The sequence below is a fragment of the Aptenodytes forsteri genome, unplaced genomic scaffold (genome assembly GCF_000699145.1).
Source record: "Aptenodytes forsteri isolate BGI_AS27 unplaced genomic scaffold, ASM69914v1 Scaffold289, whole genome shotgun sequence".
In the NCBI taxonomy this organism is placed as follows: domain Eukaryota; kingdom Metazoa; phylum Chordata; class Aves; order Sphenisciformes; family Spheniscidae; genus Aptenodytes; species Aptenodytes forsteri.
In genome coordinates, this window is record NW_008795025.1 from 2,109,780 (window position 1) to 2,130,719 (window position 20,940).

At 40.2% G+C, this 20,940-nt stretch overlaps 1 protein-coding gene across 2 annotated transcripts in view; it reads right to left on the reverse strand.

Annotated features, from left to right (window-relative positions):
- Positions 1 to 20,940, reverse strand: part of RFWD2 (ring finger and WD repeat domain 2) — a 132,532-nt gene that overhangs the window by 82,691 nt on the left and 28,901 nt on the right. For both annotated transcript variants that reach the window (XM_019471175.1, XM_019471174.1), the window contains exons 9-11: positions 17,181 to 17,238; positions 13,403 to 13,517; positions 8,558 to 8,693 (exon numbers count right to left, since the gene is read on the reverse strand). In XM_019471175.1, coding sequence (XP_019326720.1) covers positions 8,558 to 8,693; positions 13,403 to 13,517; positions 17,181 to 17,238 — 309 coding nt within the window. The remainder of the gene's footprint in view (positions 1 to 8,557; positions 8,694 to 13,402; positions 13,518 to 17,180; positions 17,239 to 20,940) is intronic.

The window sequence follows — 20,940 nt, forward strand, 5'->3', positions numbered from 1 at the left end:
AAGACTCTACAGCTAAAGACATCCTGTTCTACTGCATAAGTTTTTTTTTCATACATGTATTCAGGGGCATCTAGCTTAATTAGCACTAATGATGAGAAAACCTATAGGGAACTACTGAATTTTGCAAGCAATTGAACATAAAGGGTATTGATAAAAAGCCACTTTACTGCCAGGCGATGCTCTTCTGCATGCTGAAGAGAAGATGACGACAATCCCAGGGTTTATATGCCAGATACACAGAAGTACAATGAGCCAAAGTCGTTGCAAACAACTACCATGCAAGTTAATGAGGATTAGATTCAGTTTTTCCACAAACACCATTTTAAATGAGCTAGAGTAGGGAAATGTTAACTAAAAATGCCAACAGTTAAATGCAGAATGTTTCTTATGACACTATTTAAAATTCAAGCCAAATGATTAGTCTGCCTGCTGTAATATTTCGGGTAATCTATCTATATTTGAAAACCAGGATCTGCCATTTCTCCCAGGTGGGCTGATACACAGCAGGTTACAAACAGCTCTGACAGTAGCAGGAACACAGTCTCAACATTACAAAGTACTAAGGTGGAAGAGGTTTTAAGTCTCCAGACACACTCAGCTGCCTTCTTTCTGCATTCAAGCTTGGGAAACATTTCCAGAAAGGAAGGTGGTAGCCTATGCCCAAGCTGTATAAGGAACAGGTTTGAGGGAGGAAACCCTGCTCCACGACAAGTTGCAAGGTTGTCTGCACAGCAGTACTGTCTTATCAGGATTATGCCATTAAGTAGGAAGGAACTCAATCAGTTGTGATAAATACTTAAGTGCCTTCTAAATATAAGGCCATTCAAAAGCTTGCAAGCTTGTTTTCAAGCCACCACATTTATTACTACACCAACAAGGATTTTGTTTCTTCGAAATTGAGCATGGCAGCTGCAGTCAGAGCCGAAGGGGCCAAGGAACAAATATATCCGAGAGAGCTCAGCACAGGAAACCTCCATCAATATTGGGACTGTAAACAACACAGTCTATCCATAGGATCCAATGATTCCTCCATGACCTAGCAGCAGCAGCTGAAGACATTACTGCCTCCAGCTGACCACATTGCCAGAGGTCCCATTCCTCAGAACAAATCACTGCCCAGCCTAGTGCCTCAGTATACATTCTACCATATTATTAACCCAAGCCTCCGAATTCGCCCAACACCACCATCAGCTATTCTGCCAGACACCCCCAGGAGGGACAGCTGGAGACAGTAACCTCTTTAGACACCTCAGCTCAATCCAAGAGGCACCATGAGTCAGGACGCCAGCCTCCATAAATATCGAGTCCATACACTGCAGATGAGCCATCTCGAGGAGCCAAAGAATATGCTGGGGCAATTAACTTGACAGTCCTGCTGCCTGGCAATGATGTAACAAGGTTAAAACACCATTTGAAGCATTTCTCATCCAACTACCAAATCTGTTTTAGGAATTGCTTTGATGGTGTTTTGAATCTTTTTTGGTTAGTATTTTGTATGCTATCCTTAAACTATTCTTTTGAAAAGTTAAAGGTACTTATGAATACCTTTAATTTCACAGAGTCTCATATAGGAGAAACTTGATCTGACTTCCACCTTCATTTGCACAAGTGTATACACACACTTTTATTTAATCCTGTAAGAACATAAATGTCACTTCATAACTTATTCTACAAAACACCTATGCAGCATATAACCAATGCATCTCTTAGTCTGTATTAATACAGACAATATTAATAATCATTAGCTCAAGCCTCTTCTTCGAGCTGAGCTGCTAAGCTTTTTTTCTCAGAACTGTTTAAGTCCACAGCGTACCTCTTTGCATGCCTTAACACACCACCTTAATTTTTTTTTTTCAACTACGTGCCATTTAACAGACTAACTCCTCTAGTTAGCGAGGAAGGAACAAACAAAAAATCCAAAGGCATGCTAATACTTTTCAGATAATGACCTCCTAGCAAATTCAGGCATTTCCAACAAATATGGCTAGAGAATTGAAAGAACACTGTAATAAGCTACAGAAATTCATGTTCTATTAATAACAGGCTTGTTTCTTCAAGCAGACACAAAAATTCACTGTATCGACACTCAACGTTGAAAGCAAGCTATAAAATTGGGGGGGAATTAAGGGAAATCTGTCTTTGCCTTTTACCAACACTGTTGGCATGGAACTTCTGTGTATAAGATGCTGTGAAACCACAGCTTTCATGTCTTGCAAGTCCAATTCCTGAGGCCAAGACACAGCACTACTGCCTGATCATGGCCATTATTACATGTACATCAGGAGGAACAGAAGGGCAGCTATCTGCAGCCTCCCAGAAAAGACTTTTGTCCTGATCAGTCAAGAAGGGGTGGATGCAATGGTGCAACACAACTTCCACATGCTACCATACTCCTACCCTAAATATTAATCTCTCAGAGGACATTCTTGACACTACAGCACCCGTTTTTAATTTCTGTGCTTTTACGAAGCTTCTCTTCAAAAAAGCCCAGTCTCATTCTAATAAATACAATCCTGTTTAAATTAACCCCCATTTTTAAGACTGGGATCACTAATTATGTAAGAAGTGAATTTCACTTTGCACTATACATGGCAAATCCACATAAGGACATGGCTTCTCCTTAAAACCTAAGGCCAGAGGAAGATGGTTGGCAGAAAGTTGGGGACAGAACCTCAAGTTTCCAAAGAGCTGATTGTGTACCTTTATCACAAGGGTACAGTCCCCAGGACTTGGAGGTCTCTATTCCAACGTACTGCTCAGAGCAGGGGCAGCTCTTTGGTCAGACCAGGCTGCCCAGGGCTTTCCCCAGCCAGATCTTGAATACCTCTAAGGATGGAGCTTGCACAACCTCTTTGGGAAGCCAGCTCCAATGCTGGACTGCCCCACACTGCAGCCAATGACCACTACACAGTATTTGCCAAGAAATGGAAACTGCTTACATAAACTGCACAAAGTTTCTTCAAGATACAAAAAGAGAAAAACCATGAAGAGCAATCATTGTTTAATACATTTGATTTAAAAGCCAATTCCCAAATTGATCAAATACTCTTCAATAGTTTTAACAGACCATTTACAAAAATTCACCAAAACACCTCATCTAATTATCTGCAGATGGAGACAGGTTTGAAGTACTAAGAGAGCTTAATGGGAGAAAGATCTTCCTACTACCAAATAGTCTGAAATTACTAGGAAAAAAAAAAATGAGGTCTCACTGGTGGCCATGCAACTTCCATTCATTAACTTCCCAATTTCAAATTACTTAAGTTTTACCCCTAAAAGTGAAAGCTTACGTTGATGGAAGAACAAGACTTCTCTCTCTGCAGTGTCACCACAGTCACCAGAAGGTTTATTTTTCTGGTCAAGACTGGAGATACAAGCAGATGTGCTCTTTCCTGGTTTCAGAGTCCTTTTTGGTACTAGCAGCCCATCCTGAGGACTTGGAGGGTTATGTTACAGAGTTGAGAGTGTCTCTGAACTCTGAATTCAGAGATCTGAACTGACATCTGTATAACCCTTCTGCTGGTTACAAGTCACATTTAGCTTCTGCTCAAGGGATCCAGACCACAATTATGTACTAGGAAATGTATCAGTTCTGCACTCCAGAGAAAAGGAAGAGAAAGTAAGGGAAAGGCTCTGTACTTCACTCAGCTCTAATTAAACAAAATCCCATTTCAGCCCCAGACAACCTCTGGTCTACAGGCCAAAACCTCAGATGAAGTAAGGTAAGAGAACCACAGGAGAGGCATAAACTTCAAGTAGGTTCAGGGTATTACGCTTCAAGTTTCCTCGGCCACTCTGCAGTTCAAGTCTCTTCATCCAAGTATTTCTCTCTTCCTTCCAGTTGTGGGAACAGTCCAAATAAGACTGATCCATCCACAGTTTTGAGCTGCCACTTGTAAATAAGAGTCCATTTAAAAAGTGATTGATTTAACAGACCATAAGAAAAATTCAGCCCTCCTCATTTCTCATCTTCTCAAGGAGCACCATCTACTGTACTCTAAAACATAATCCTGTGAAGGATAACCCCACTTACATTTCTTTCAATTATCTTTACCACCAAGATAGAAGCATTGCTGGTCACAAACTTAATAAAATGGCTCATCTAATCCCAGCCAGCCCAGGTCATTAAAAAAAAAGGAAGAGAGGGGCTTGTTATGGTGGACACAGAAATAAAAGGTACCTTGTTAAAGTCTGGATCTGAAAATTTATATGAACAAGTAACTGTAGTCCAAAGTAAAAAGGGGAACAAAAAATAGAATGGTTCAATGAATACATGGAAAACAAGCTCCTAATGGATGGTTTTTCTTTTAAGCTCACCTTTGAAGAAAAGATTTCAGGTCATGTTACTGAAAGGATTAACACAGACAAAAATACAATCTTGAAACCAACTTATTTGTACTGTTTGAATACTAAGAGAAACCTCTTCATATCTTGTTCATTACTTAGAGGCAATGGAATAATAAGCAAGCAATGAAGAAAAGAATAATGGACCCCAAAGGTAAGATCCAGTTTTTGAACACTGTCTCAAGATTCAACAGATGAATTGAGTAAGGTTTCAGCAGCCAAGAGAAGTTGTTTCTTTCTCTCTCTGCAAATCACTATGCCTTTAGATAAATACAGTTAGTCTTGGCTATTCAAACCCCTTTGGATGTCACTTTAAGACCTTTCAGAGAAATGGTAAGCTAACCCAGAAGAATTTGAAGTCTGAGAAGATGACAAAAACCCACACCATTTGCCCCCAAACCTCAGGCCCTCTGGGACAGACATACTCACATTTCCACTAGACCTGGGAACCACCCAGCAGGGAGAACCAGCTTTCTGATAACCAGGTTTCAGACAGACATCTTACTGTAGTCTGTTTCTTGGATTTTTCTCTTCTTTTTTTAAAATGTGAAAGACTGCCACATTATTCTCTGAAGGCCTCTGACAGTGCTAAGGCAATTTTCTACATAAATCATTGTAATGCTAACGCTGCAGTTTACAGACTCATCTTCAAAAGAAAGCCTTTACTATTTACTGCCACAGCAAGCGGAGAGAAGAAAAGTTAAGCTCTGATGACTGCTCTGTCTGGGGACATAATAAATAGAAAATTTATTCCTTGGCCCAATTCTAACAAAACTTAATATACTTGTGAAAACTGTGTAAATACTTTGTACTTAAGAGAATTGAGTGTATAAAAAAAAACATTTAGCATATTGAGGTACAAGTACATTCACATTGCAAGCATGCTGAAAGTCCCCCAAACATTAAAGCAAAACTGAGCAACTAGCAATTGCAAAGCCTCGAACACGTTTTCACTGAACATCCTTCTCTGTTAATCTGCTTTTCTTGAAGCAAATAAGGGAAAAGGACTGAGGGTTGTAAAGTCTGCTTGTGAGCATGTTTCTAAGCAAGGTAAGAAAGATCTCCCTCACTGGGCTTATGGTCTTGCTGTGTGCGCCTTTCCAAATAAGACCGTAAGCCTGTGATGGAAGATGCACAACTTAGGTACCAGCCCTGCATCAGTCCCTCACCCCCTGCCCACAGCCCCATGCTGCTGGCACGCAACTGACAGCTGACACCATGCAGATGGTGCACAGCTGCCGCAGAGCCACTAGCTTAGCAAGGCTCAGCATAGGTCCCTTGGGCAAGCTCACTGCCAGGCTGGGGAAACCTAGAACTGGAGAGCAGGGCATTGGCTTGTCCCTTCATCCCAAAAGGCAACTGTAGCTTTCCTAATATTGCACCAGAATTTTTATAGTAATGCAACCTACATAGTGTTGTTTATGGTCTTTTATTAGTCCTCAAGAAGTCCAGACATTCATAAATAGCTTGTGGCAAGGCGCTCAGAAGAATACTACTGCTGCTCAGTTTCAGGTTTTTTCAGCCTGTTCATATACAGTTTTTAATTACAATTTTTATCCTGTTACCATAAACCCAGTTTTATTTCCCTTCTAAATAAACATCAAGGTTTTGCAGATAAGGAACATATTTCCATCTTCTTCTTTCGTAAACATAAAGCTAATACATCTTAAAGACCTCTTTGTTTAAGCCAGCAGAGCTTCTGGAGTCCAGTGTGTGAACTTCATGTAGGGTTAAAGCAATGCAAACCAGACACCCTTATATTCTGTCTGTCTGTAACAGCAGTTAATTTTTTTAAAAAAAACAAACTAAATTAAGTACAAGGAAGTTTAACTTCTGGTCAATTCTACTTTTATTGTTAAATATACTTAAAATATCCCTTTAAAATACTTTTAAAATTTATGATGATTCCTTACCTATTAACCTTATATTTGCTTTGTATTTAAATGCATTTGTCTCAACAGCGACAGCTAAGCAGCAAGACTTACTTTTTGTCATTATTTCATCAGTGTTTCCTACAGCATACCCAGGAACACCTTCAGAAGTCAGTGCAGTCAGCCAGATAATAAAACTTTTCACAGCATTTCACTCAGTTAAAAAGCTTTTTAAAGCAACCCTATAATTAATTTGGCCCATCTGTGGGTACCTAAAAGTTGCTCTATTCTCTTAAGCTGCCATCACCGAGAGACACACCTCATTTAGCTTCACAGACTTTCTCTGAACTTGAGTTTATTAATTTGGATGAAGGACAATGGTGAACAACAGAAGTGTGTTGGCCAACACATACTACATGTAAACTCTTGGTTAACAAATTCAAACTTTAAAGGAACTGTTTGGATAGCCAGAAGCTAGAGTTACAGCAGCAGCACATTCAGCAGCCCTGCTTTACCAAAGCACTTAAGGACATGCTCAGATATGAACAGTCTTACTCAGCCCACATACTAAAACCTCTAAAAATTTCTTAAATGCTTTGATAAATAAAAAGCATGAGCAGGAGAGAACATTGAAAAATAACTTGGCTTCCAACTCAGTTAAATATATTTAACTACTGATTCTAGCACTGGTTTGGAGGGAGGCCCTACAGTATCTTCATTTTAACAACAGTCACACACATACTTTTCAAACATATATTTCACCCAAGAATTATAATGCCTTCAAAACGGGAGCAAGATTTACTGCCCTTCCAGCATTTTCTAACCAAATACCACAAAAATGCTGGTCTTGCAGAATGTCAAGGAGAAGAAAGGGCAAAAGGAGCAAAATCCAATCTGTGCTGAAGTTGGTAGCTGAGGAAGTTTGTCTACGTTGCAGTGAGATTCCCATCTGCATTTCATTGCAGCTAGTGTGAACCCAATCAGCGTAGGTTAAATATGTCAGATCAGTGATTATTGTGTTCTGACCTTTGTGGCTAAGTCGGACATTATACATTCCTGCTACATATTGCAGTAGTTAAGGAATCAATGCTGCTTTAAAAAAAAAAAAACATGTATTCTATGCTACACATGCCTCCATTTCTTCACACAGTGCAAATTTCTTGGTGTCTTTCAACAAACATTCAAGCTGTTCTGTCACTGTCCGAATGGCCCCTTCATAAGGCATTAGATCAAGACTCAGAAAAACCCAAGTTCAATTCATTATGTCATTGTCATGTTTCTTTCAAGACATCAGGTATGGCCACTTTGGATCTCCTGCTCCCCGTGTATAAAATACAGATGATAACTACTTTCCTCCTTCAAAAGGTTGCTGTGAACAAATACATTTAAATTTGTGAAGTGTGCCTGTAAGAAGCTAATGGGTCCTGCATATATACCATGCAGAAAAGATTTCCCAATTAACATGTTGCATCATTTTTTCCACCACCACCAGCAGCTCCAAACAAGCTACCACAGACTAATTAAATCCCCCAGGGTATGCTTCCACAGCTGCTGAAACCAGTTTAAGGTTAGGGCTGCTGGCAGGTCCCAGCCTCTCTCTATCCTATGTGTTCTCTTAAGCCTGATCCCTAAGGGAGCTGGTTCATGGAGCTAAACTAGAAGAAACTAATTCTGTTGAAAGACAGTCAATAGCATTTCACCAGCTTAAGTGTCCAAACTGGTCCATGGGAGGCCCAGATGAGCTTCAGCAGCAGTGCACAGGACATGACCAGCCCACACGGCAGGGGATACAGAGGAGTTGTTGGCAACAACGGAGCTGTCGAGTTGGCTTTACCACAATCACCCCCTCACTAGTGTTTAGCACTGTAAACAGAGCTTCCAACGCTCAAGAGTTCAAGCAATTGCAGTTAAAAACAACTCAGCTATTTAATATTTGCCATTATGACTGGATCCACCAACAATATTTAAAGCTTCCAACACCAAGATGGATGCTTCTTAAAACGCTAGAACTGCATCACTTACAATGCAACTATACTAACATGAAGAGGACTGAGCCTACAAGAGGCTTCATGCTTTATCACGACAGCTCCAGATACTCACTAGCACCTCAAAGGTTCTGCATTCGGTCTTGACCAACACCAATGGGAATAAAAGGTACTGCTGTGGTATTTGAGCGCCTTCGCAGATCAATGATAATCACATATTCACAAAACTATTTTTGGGAAGCAACTGCAAAGTGTTATACATGTACAGACCATAACTTGTTTAATACGGGTTATTAACTCAGTCTCAGAAGCCTTTATCAGCATGAGATGCACTGTCAGAGCTGCAGTGTGTCTTACCTGGATACTATGCTGGAGCCATTGTAGAGGTCACTAGCGTAAGACAGCGTTGCCAGGGGTCGGACAGAATTGTAGCGCGTGAACTTGGATAGACACTCCTGAAACTCATCCAGCTGGCTTGTGGTTCTGCTGTCATCTAGGGAGAGGCAGCAGCATGAGGGAGGACAGAAACAGAGTAAGAAGATAAATAAACTCAACAGCAAACAAAAAAATCAAGGTGTATGTCTTCACGTGACTCTACCTCTGCTTGTTATATGGGGAGGATTCTTGGTTAAGAACAGGTTTCCTCTCCCCTCTAGCATTCCCTGAAGGCAGTATGATTTTTCAGAGCACAAATTAAGTCTTTCACTGCAACACTGGGTGAACCTGTCATGCTGAGAATCTGCCTAGAGATCAAATACAGCTTTCCTGGTAGATAAGCTCATTTATTTTATTCACATTCAGAGCCCATGAGCCATATAGTTTATTAACAGAAAACCTTAAAGCATATCAAAATACACTGTGAAGAACATGTCTAGTTTTCTATGGAGGTGAAAAGTATATTCCTTTCCCCATACTTCAGTTACAATATGCCTACATTTGGTGTCAATTACATTGAAGATACTTTTAGTAAAAAATATTTGTCTTGTTACTCCAAAAGCAACAGAAATAAGGGAGAGTTGTTTCAGGGCTGGAGAAGGAAGACAAGCATGAAACCAGAAGACTCCCTGTACTGTAAGTTTTGTGAAAATTATGACCTTCAGCAGACAAGGTGAAGTTGAGCCAGCTTGAATAATGATGATAAATATTCTGTGGAAATGGAACAGTTTACTAAAAAAGTTAAAACTAAGTTGCAGTGTAGATAGCTGAAAGTCATTCCCCGATTCCTCAGAAGTTCCAATTTATCTCGGTATGAACAGAATTTTATGTAAACGATTTTAAAATTTACTATTTCCTAAATAAGGAAAAATTCCTAACTTACAGTGATGCTGCATGGGCAAGCCAGCCTTCTTAACACAATCACACATCTGCAGCTGAACATTACATAGAGCCTTCAGGCTACGTAACAACCCCCAGAATTTGCAGCAATTCTCCCTTTTCTCCTCTAACATTCCCACGTTCGCTTTGCCTTTTTGCACCAGTGCAATGTAAGATAACTACAGCTATGGCTGCTCTCACAGCGCCAATACACAGCACCTCGGTTTACAGGTAGTCCAGTTTGCAAGTCACATTACTGCACACCTTGCCTCCTGTTAAACCACAGCATCTACTGCAGTAGCAGAGGAGCCATACACACAACTTGCTCATGTGGCTGAGATCAAGTTCCAACCCACTAGTTAAGTTACCCTTATCTGTTTCCTTATCAGCAGCATAAGGAAATGACAAAGCTCCACTTATTAGAAAGCTTTGGAAATACTGGGGTGAAAAAATGAAAAGGTTGATCTATAAAAGCAAAATACAGCTGTGATTTCTTGTGGGGAAACACAGAGAGAATAATCTTTCTGCACTCTAGTAATTCCTTGTCATCAGAAATTATCTTGCTCTACACTTGTAAGGCATTTTGAAGTGTCCCTTATATGCTCTTTAATGTTTGATCATATAAAGGAACAGTGAAGGCTAGTAATTAGCATGTTTAAGAGTAGTAGCATATACATTACCCATGTCGGATGGATCAAAAGGGGCAAAATGAACGAAGTACTGGTCCAAATTAAAATCATCAGCACCTGACCACTACAGGAAACAGCTCAAGAAGAAGCACGTAAACATCAGTGTTTTTCAAAGGCTGTTTCCTCTTTTGACACTTTGATAGGAACAAATAGCTGCTACTCTTCCATTTCCCTCATTTAGAGATCAAGCACATAGTCCTCCTGAAATTTATCATGTATCTGTGCCTGGAAAACGGAATTTTTCTCAAGACGTTTTCCCCCGCCAAAGTGCAAGGCCATTTCATAATTACAGTTATATTATGTCTCCACTCCCTACTAGAACAGTCATAGGGACCTCTTGCAAAAAGCTTTAAATCCATGTCATGTTTTAACCCCAGCCAGCAACTAAGCACCACACAGCTGCTCACTCACTCTCCCCACAGCAGGATGGGGGAGAGAATCAGAAGAGTAAAAGTGAGAAAACTCGTGGGTTGAGATAAAGACAGTTTAATAGGTAAAGCAAAAGCTGCGCACACAAGCAAAGCAAAACAAGGAATTCATTCACTGCTTCCCATCAGCAGGCAGGTGTTCAGCCATCTCCAGGAAAGCAGGGCTCCATCATGTGTAACAGTTACTTGGGAAGACAAACGCCATCACTCCGAACATCCCCGCCTTCCTCCTTCTTCCCCCAGCTTTGTATGCTGGGCATGACGTCATATGGTATGGAATATCTCTTTGGTCAGTTGGGGTCAGCTGTCCCAGCTGTGCCCCCTCCCAGCTTCTTGTGCACCCCCAGCCTACCCACAGGTGGGGTGGTGAGAAGCAGAAAAGGCCTTGACTCTGTGTAAGCACTGCTCAGCAATAACAAAAACATCCCTCTGTTATCAACAGTGTTTCACACAGCACAAATCCAAAACATAGCCCCATACCAGCTACTATGAAGAAAATGAACTCCATCCCAAAACCAGCACACCACATTAAATCTTATTTAAAGTGTGTCAAAAAGCAGGAATGACTTAAGAAAAATTAATCAAGTATCACAGGTTATCCTTTATTTAGGAAGAAACCTGCACTTGCAAATCCTCCACTCTCAGTGAGGCTGACATATATGAATACAAAAAGTAGTTTCACTGCATTCATATTTATAGTTCCAATTATGAAGAAAGATATCTTCTAGAAGAGAATGCTGGGAAGAGCCCCATTTTTTATCTTTGTTTAATAAGTATTATTTTAACATAAACACAGTTATGCATCACCAAGTTAGCACCACATGAAAACATTTCAGTGTGATCTGTGAAGTACTGTATTCTGCAAAGCACTTGCTAGCACTTCACAGGAAACTGGCTTGTCACATACAACTGGCTTCGCCGATCTTCCAGCTACTGAAGCACCCTCTAAACGTGCTGCATTCCTTGTTAAAAATTTTGCTGTGCATGATGAGACCTAAGTCAGTCACTGCTGTGAAGTAGGTAGAAGATGTAGACATATCTAAGAGTGAGCTCCCCTAAAACATGTTGCAGCCTTTAAACTTAAAGCCAATTTATTTTTTTTAAGTTAAATAAATAACCGAGCCTCATTTTTATTTATTTATTTTAAAGTGAATAAAAAACTTAAACTAAATTCATGGAGGAAAAAAAGAGCAGGGGTTTCTACCTGTCCTGGCTTCGGCTGGGATAGAGTTAATTTTCCTCCTAGTAGCTGGCATAGTGCTGTGTTTCGGATTTAGCATGAGAATAATGTGATAACACACTGATGTTTTAGTTGTTGCTGAGCAGTGTTTATAGTAAGTCAAGGACTTTTCAGCTTCCCATACTCTGCCAGCAAAGAGGTGCACAAAAAGCTGGGAGGGACTATAGCCAGGACAGCTGACCCAAACTGTCCAAAGGGATATTCCATACCATTTGATGTCATGCTCAGTATATAAGCTGGGGGGAGTTGGCCAGGGGGCAATGATCACTGCTCAGGGACTGGCTGGGCATCGGTTCGCGGGTGGTGAGCAGCTGCATCATGCATCACTTGCTTTGTATATTCTTCTATTATTGCTATTTTACTTTATTTCAATTATTAAACTGTTCTTATCTCAACCCATGAGTTTCCTCACTTTTGCTCTTCTGATTACTTCTTACTCTACCACTGCGGCAGGGGGAGTGAGCAAGCAGTGCTCAGTTGCCAGCTGAGGTTAAACCACAACACTACCCCAGCTCTCTTGCTGATCTCTGTCCTGGGAGGTTGGTCCTTGCCTTCCAAGGCTACAAAGTAAAGATATTCTGCTGCAGCAACCTCTGCCTGGTTTCCTCATGTCCCTACGAGGTTTCTCCCATCCCCTGAGGACTGGCTGCTCTCTGCTCCCCGCTGCAGTCCGTCACTCTTCATACGAGCTGCAGCTCACAGCTTGGTGCTGCAAATCTCTTGCCTGCCACAGCCCGTTGCCTGAAACTTTTTTCCCCAAAGCTGGTTTCTTCCCCAGAGGGACCACAGAGCAACCCTCCTCGCCCTGAAGATATATTCATTTGACCTGTTTGTTTCTTAAGAGAATCTTGTCATGTAATTAAGAACCATCCATCCACTAGGTAACAATTACTCTAGCTGCTGTCACACTGTTACTCAATTATGAATGAGGCAATCTAAGCAATTGTGAAAACAGCTAATTCTACAAAACAAGCCTTAAATCTAAGGTGTGCCCCATGGGACAACAACGCTGCTGCACACTCAGCTTCTATACTCCAAGCCATTTGTTAACCAAGACTCAATCTAGACAACATAAAGGATAACCTCCAAGTGTCCTACTGCATGCTAAATACAGGAGAATTTATCAGTTTATGTTTATACCTCTGTAGTATTTCAGTAGCAATGTTTAACTACTGTGTTTATACCACATCTACCAGAAAGACAGCCCAACCACTGCTTTCAAACATTTGCATCTTCAGAATGAGCATCAGTGAAATTGTTTATTGTGGGTTATGCCCTTCACAGTACAGTATTACAAAGCAATACATCTGCCCCTCCAAAGTGACAGGATTAAGTTTTCTAAGTTTAGCAACCTCAAAGATTGGTCAAGAAAAGCAAAACAGATGATTTGAGTAACACAAATATGTATAGCAACGTTCTCATGCAGGGAAGAAGTGAAAGCTACTCTCTCAAAAGCAAGTCTTTTCTGAGGACTAGGTACTGGAAGAGGTAACTGATGTCAGAAGCTGAACACCATGCAAGAGGAACTCACCTGAGACACGTGTCATCCTGGTGGAAAAATAGCACTGCTCTAGGTCCTCAAAATGAGCTGTGAGCCGCTTGCGTCGTGAGGCTAGCGTGCTGTTATACCATGGCTGCTTTTTGGTCTGAATGGAGAAGACAGAGCATTTCAGAAAGGTAAAGCCAGGCCTGGGTTTCATTTAAATAGATTTTACCAAATTATAAACAATTTATACATTATATGTGAAGGGTTAGAAGCGTAAAAATGACAATAATGAAGATCTTCCCACTGTCAACAGTTATTCTTAGGGTCCTATTTTGCACCCTTTAACTTGACAAACAAGAAAAGCTGCTTTTAGACAGGCTTGTTTCCTGAAGCTTTGCAAATGTACCGATTCCAGCCTCACATGCCAGGCAGCAGCAACCCTTGGGGAGTCACGTTTTGCATTTATACAGGTAGACAGCAGAGGCGAAAGATACTAGGCTTCCAGCTTCACAAATCAAACAGACTGTACAACAAATACTTCCCAGATCCGTGGCAGACAGCTCATTAAAAAAGAGATGTTTATTTTAAAGAGTTAGTTACTGAATTATTTCTTTTGAAGCAACTCAGTAACTCTCCATAAAGCTAAGCAAATAAGGATAGAAGCAGAAGACACCATGAAGTTCAAAGGTTAATTGAAAACAAGTCCATGAAACTCATCATTAAAGCCATTTCCCAACCTACCCAAGCAGTAATAATGAGAGGTAGAAGCAAAGGATTGAAACTACATAAGGTAGTAAGCTACCTTATGTAGGTAAGGTAGCTCTCCTCCTGAAGCAAAACAGAAAATACAGTACTTCTCATTTTAATCACTAGTAAAGAAAAGGAACCAATTCCTCTACTACACAAGAAGCATGAAGAGCACCTTGCTTTAGTTTATATTTAAGAAGTCTCACATATCACATACCCAAAGCTAATGGGGAAATTTTAAAAGATTTGAGAACTGCCAAGCTCCCTAATGAACAACATCCCTGACCACGTACAAAGTCCATAATGCCACTCAATGGCACTAACAAAACCCACTCTGCATACAACTCCTCAATCCACGCAGGAGAACAGGCTGCCCTCATTACAGCCATCAAGCAAGCCAACAAGAACAAACTAAGTTCAGAGCCCACTCAAATTCTGTTTATACCTGTATGAACAGTAACCTAACGTTTTAGGGAAAAAGCAAGCCCCAAGCAGTGAAACCTCCAGATGCCACTTCCCACGCGAGGCCCCTGGTTATACATCGATATCATGACTCACACTTGCATGCTGACAGCACCTATGGTCTACGCAGCTTGTTTCATCTCAAAAGCAACTCCAATCTCAACACACAAGTAGAACACTGGAAAGCACTCCTACCTCGACACCTTTTAACTACAGTTTTCTAAAACTTCGCAGCTTTAAGACATACTTAATAGAACACTTTTATAGTATCTTCCTATTAATTTTGCACACCAGCCTGCAAGGGCTCCAGCCTCTCTCAGCACATCAGGAGCTATTAGAGCTCAAGACGACTTCAAGCATTGAAGAGTAATCACTTCAGTCTCAAGTTAAGACGAGCCGCCTGCGACACAAGTGATATAACCCAAGCCCAAGTCTCATCTGCCAGATGAGCCCAGTCCACTCCAAGGTGGAATCAATCATGGTAAGCATTTGCCTTCTCTCTGATACACCTGCTGGGTCTCCAGAGGAAGATCCCCCCAGAGCAGGTCTCAGGTTGGCACATGGTGATCCAGCTGTGCTGGGAATCAATCTGCATTAACTCATCTTCATCAGATCCTCCCCAGCTAAGCATTTTAAACTGCTCATGTTTTACCAAAACATTTAATGAGTTTCTATGAAGCCTGCTCCCTGGCTACTTGTTAAGCAATGCTGGGAGACAGGAGGAAAAAAAAAAGGGAAAAGAGAAAACATACCCAAGCAATTTTTATTCAACTGCTAAAACTACTATGGCCATCCTAGTTGAGGACATTCGTTAGGATTGCTCTGTTATCAAGAGTGATTTTACTGTCTGAACTCCATTAGGTGCTCTGAAGAATCCTCTAACAACTGTGGAGAAAAGCTTCATAGCTACACACAAGCTGCTTAGTTTTAGCAGAAAAGAAAGGTACTGCCACTAAATACTACGTGCAGAATTCCCCAGGGCTGATGTGATTTGTCCACTATTTACTTCTGAAGCTCAGCTTCTGGAAGAAAACTGTCCTGTAGCTTTGCAATATATAAATTCTTCCTTAAGAACATGTTCGTGAGCAATGCACAAAGTAATTATATTGAGAAAGAAAGCTACGCTGTCCATCCTAGCATAGCTTCTTACTGCCAGCAGTGCCCATCTATGATTTTTGCCATGACTGACAATTAGAAAAAAGCACAATTGAATTTATATACTTAAAATCATTTTTATGGTAAAGTCTTGCTGAAATTAAACTATCTTTGAATGAATTGTTTAACTTCAAGAGTTCCCTTTCAACTCCCCCTCCAAACATATATTAAAGTTGAATTCGAAAATTTGCACTAGAGGGTACAGATCTTGCACTCGAGGACAAAAAATTGCATTTGAGGACAAAAAAAAGATTATTCTCACACAAATAAGGCTGTCATACAGAATGACTAGAAAGTCTAGGTTGTTTGTTTTGTGCGCTTACCAGCAGTACAGCTATGCTATTAATTTTGTCTTTGAAATAGAAAGAAAAGTACTGAGACAAGCAATGTCAGTGGAGAACAAACACAGTGTACTGTATCAGAGTCCTGAACGTAAGATCTCCACCCACATTTCACTTGCCCTCTGAAGTGAGGTAGAGCTACAATTGTTTGTTCAAGCAAAAAGTCTCCCAGACCACAGCAGCAGGAACAACAAGCATTTTTCCACAGATTGAGGGAAATTTCTAATTACCAGTTATACAGCTACAAACCCAAAAACCTGCATGCACACATACATGCACATCAGCCCAAAATTCAGGTGTTTTTTCTTTATATCAGTTACTCCATCAAATAAGATCCAACAGCACTTCTATTAATTTACCAATTTGATACTGCTGTGTGCCATGGATGGTCCACCACCACCAGAGAGCACCAAAGGCACGAGCTGGCACATAACCAACAGTCCATCTGTCTAAATCAAAACTGTTTAACCTTTTTGAAGCTGTGAGCTGGTTATCAGTGTCATCTCCCCAGCCCAGCTGAATCACTCTGAGCTGCAAGACTACAGCAGTGCTGTTTGGCATTCAGGAGGCCCTGTGGATCAGACATTTTGGAGGTTGCCCGCCAAATGGCTTCACTGTATATGCAACTTTTTACCCTCTATGTGAATTTATAATATAGTTTGTAAGGCCCTAAACAAGGACAAACTACAAAACAGCTGTATGGTTGGAGAATGAGTGTTTCTTGCTTTGAAAGTCAAGTTTGATCCAAAGCTATTTTAGTCAATGCAAAGGGTCAAGGATTTACCTCCCTTCCCAAATGCTGCCCACTTTGGAGAAGAGATGAAGAACAAAAAATATCCCCTCTTCCCTGGAAAAGTCAGCTTTGGGAATAAAGTCAGGTGTCTAAATATATTACACCAGATTTCTTTGACAGTGTCACTGAGGACACTCACAATCATGGACAGTCATTCCTACAGCTGTAGTCTTGGCTCCAGTTTGCCCACACAACCAGTTAAAAGCATTTACAAGACTCGAGTTGACCGCTACCCTGGAGATAGACAGAGTTGTGCCTAATCTCTGCCCACCCTCCACATTCACGCTCTTGTCCCCCCTGTACACAGACACGTGTATTACCTTACCTGAGAACTGCCGCTGAAGCCTGGAGGCTGGCTATACTCCGTGGAGTCAATAATACTACTGCAAAACCAAAAGAAATAGTCTGCTTAAAATCACTGTACAACCATCCTTTATCATTTTTAACTGGTTTGCTATTCCCCCCTTTACATCCTGCAGCATACTTGCCTTTAAAATTCATTTTACAGACAGGGAACACAAGGTTATTTTTTGTTTGAGGGTTTGGGAGGGATTTTTTTTTTAAATACAGGGGTCTCCTAGAGCAGAATGCTGTCACACAGTTATGTGTACTGCAATCTAATAATTTCTAATTAGAATGCAAAAGCATATCTTTTGTATGAAATATGCAGGATAAGACATTCTGAAGACATGCTACCATTGCTTTTCAGTTCCTTTAAAAAAAAAAGTTTAATGCCGTGGCATTTGAAACAGCACTGTGAAGAGAAAAGCTAGAGAAATCAGCTTAAGACAGACACTAGTATTCCAGACATCTCTGAAGACACACAAAACAGACAAGTAATGAAATACAGAAATAAACTAGAAAATACTGACAGCCAGGATTACTATTATTAGAAAATGCTACACCATATATAGCTACATAGTATCTATAATGACACAACATACCTTAAATCACTGTTTTCAAAACATAGTATACATATGCAAACTCAAGAGATTTAACTTTCAAAACTGCAAAAGGATCTACTGATACAAGCAGAAAACAGGTGGTTCAGTATTCTTGCACATATGGGCAAAATATTTAGCTCTCACAATAAAACACCAGACTAAAGCACCCTTATCACTCAAAAATTTAAAATACTCTTAGGACAAGTAAAGCTTAGTACACAAGAACACCATTTTATTAATTATGGAGAACACATTACAAACATCACCATGATTTGTTTCTAAAAATCTTTGTAACTCACTTGCTTCTGCTATGTCATTTGGCTTGGACAGGAAAGAAGCTATCTGGGTTCATTATTCTTAGTCTTACTTACGAGGTAACATTAGATTTAAGGATTGCTTGGGAAAGCTAAAGGTTTCTTTTAAAAAGCTGCCAGAACACAGCTATAGGTCCTAGTTTTGTAAAAGATTATTGTACCTATTGATGTTTATGTAACAGCTGCCAGAACTGATGTGTAGACTTGACATTCTTGGTCATAAAACAAGTGGTTTGGCTGAAACACCAGTCAGGGTACCCATAAGTCTATAAGGATGAAACAGTGGTACTAGTGCTTAAATATTTCTCTGAATGTTTTAAAGCTCCCCTGGAGGTGGAGGGAAGTAGAAACAGAAGATGAGAGATGATTTTAAAGTCTCATTAGTGGTTAACTTGCAAGATGAGATTGATTTGGCTTCTGTTACAGGCAAGACAAAAGCTGCAAACCAAGAAAATCTGAGGGATAAGAAAATCATTATTTGCTGTGAGCTATTGGAAGGGAGAAAACAGCAAAGTTGTTTCAGGCATGGTCGGGGACAGTGAACTTTAAATTAGAATGTTGGCCACATGAAATAATGAAACACGTACAGCAGATCCTGCCAGGAACAGCATAAGACACTCGGCTGGAAAGTGATGAAAAAGTACTCCACTCTGAGACAGGTATAGTGGCAATTAACAGCAAAACACACGGAATTATAGCGTCTGGTCTCGTTTTGCTGCAGGTTGTCTGGTGATGTAAAGCCTTCAAGAGTGCAGATGTCATTTCCCTAACCAGAATACAAATTCGAAGTAATTTCTGTGTGGTGCCTGTAGCTGAGTTAACTGGCATACGCTTGAATGTTTTTCCTTTTAAAAACAGGAAGCAAATAATCAGAAAATTACAAAAGTTCCCTCCGAATTCTTTTTAAAAGCTGTAACATTAGGTTCAATTAGGAAATTCAGCTACACTGACACGACACATTTAAAAACCTGGAACAACAACAAAAACGCAGCAACCTGCAGACTATAAATCCCATTTGTTATAACCTTATGGGGGTGGGAGGGGGTAATTAGAACAAATGGAGGGAAAGGAGATCAGGATTTTGATAACTGAATCAGAGTTACCAGGCAACTAAATTTTAGATCAGAATCTTTCCCCAGAAACTCATTTTAGAGTGATAGTGAATCCTTCCCCAGAAACTCATTTTAGAGTGATAGTTTGTTATTTGCTATTACTGCCTGAATATGTAGTCACAGAGAAGTTGCTTATTTGTATCTCCTGTTTGCACCATTTACTGGTAGCAAAAATAGCATGCGCACCTGTGCAGAAAAACCCTACACAGAACTATTTGTTCTTTTCCCTTATTCTTCCCCTTTTGTTCTCTATTAGTATACAAACCCAGCAATCTGCAATGCTGTAAACAAGTGCTGTGCTATTACCCAATTTAATATTTCATCATACCCTGTACAAGCATAAGAGAAAACATGTGTTTCTTGAAGCCAAGAACGTATATGAACATGATAGCCATACTTGTTTTTTGCTAGAGAACTTACGAAGGAAGATGGGGGAGGCATAGTAAGTTCACATTTTCAAGATGTTAAGAGTGTGGGGGGAAAAGCTACAAACAATGAAAAGAAACAGAGAATTAATGAAGCAAGCCTGTGATTTACAGGAAGTAGATGAGTAAGGGCAAGTCACTACAGACCAGATAAAACCAAATTCCAAAGAACTCTATTTCCTAGAACTTTAAATTCAAAGGCTAAAGAGATTTTCTTCATCTCAGCACAGGTCTATGATAACTTTGTACTATTTATAAGACACATTAGTAAAATTTTATACAATTATATTTCATTAGCAGGGTGTTAAGCATGTTAACAAGTTATATTCCAATTTAAAGACACCATTTTAATTCCCCGATAAATTAAGAAGTCTCTGCAAGTTTAATAACATTGTAACATGGAAGTGAAGCCATCTCAAACTATATTTGTATTTCATTCTTACTGGTTCACAGCATCTCTAAAAAGAACTTTGGAGATTAAATATTTCAGTTGACAGAGCTGAAAAATCAGCACATTTTAAAGCTCCTATCCATTGTTCTGCAGCATTCTTTTCAGGGAGGAATCAAAGTTACAGTTCTTGAGATACTCTCAAAAATTTACATTTAATGTTGAAAAGAAAAAGAATTTCAATTGGTAGACCTTTCTGGAATCTGAGTTCTGGTAATTCAAACCAATTCAATTACTGGAATTACACAAAACTAAGTATAGGGCAGGGACAGAAGTTACAAGAGTCTAGGAACAACCAATACCTGTTCAGACACTTCCTTCACATACTATTTTCTCTTTGACCACTCAAGGCTACCTCTTAAGGCAGGAATGTCACTGAGAAACAAAAAAGGGGTCTTCTCAAGCTGAGAGAAAAAGGCAAGCCCACATACCCTAGAAAACCTCTAAACATCCTATTATATCACACCCCTGGCATGTTCTACCAGAGGAAAAACCCAAAAGCTGAAGACACAGCCGAGATGGAACCAGACAAGCGTAAGAAGATCAAGCAAGAGAGAGCCCATGGTCTCTGCACCCACCATAGTCTAACCCACCACCACCTCCCTGCAGACTTCAGGTTAAGCACATCAAACCAAAGTCACTAAAATATTTTGAACACTATCTTATATCTTCAAAAGCAAGAACTGAGAATATTTCATGTCCTAGGGTCAATCAAACAGGCATAAAGGAATACAAGAAATTCTCAGTAGACTGAAACCAGTGTAGGCCTCACACAGCAGATTTTCTCCCCGAACTCTTTCACAAAAACTCTGGGGCTTAAAATGTTATTCCAGCTTTCAACA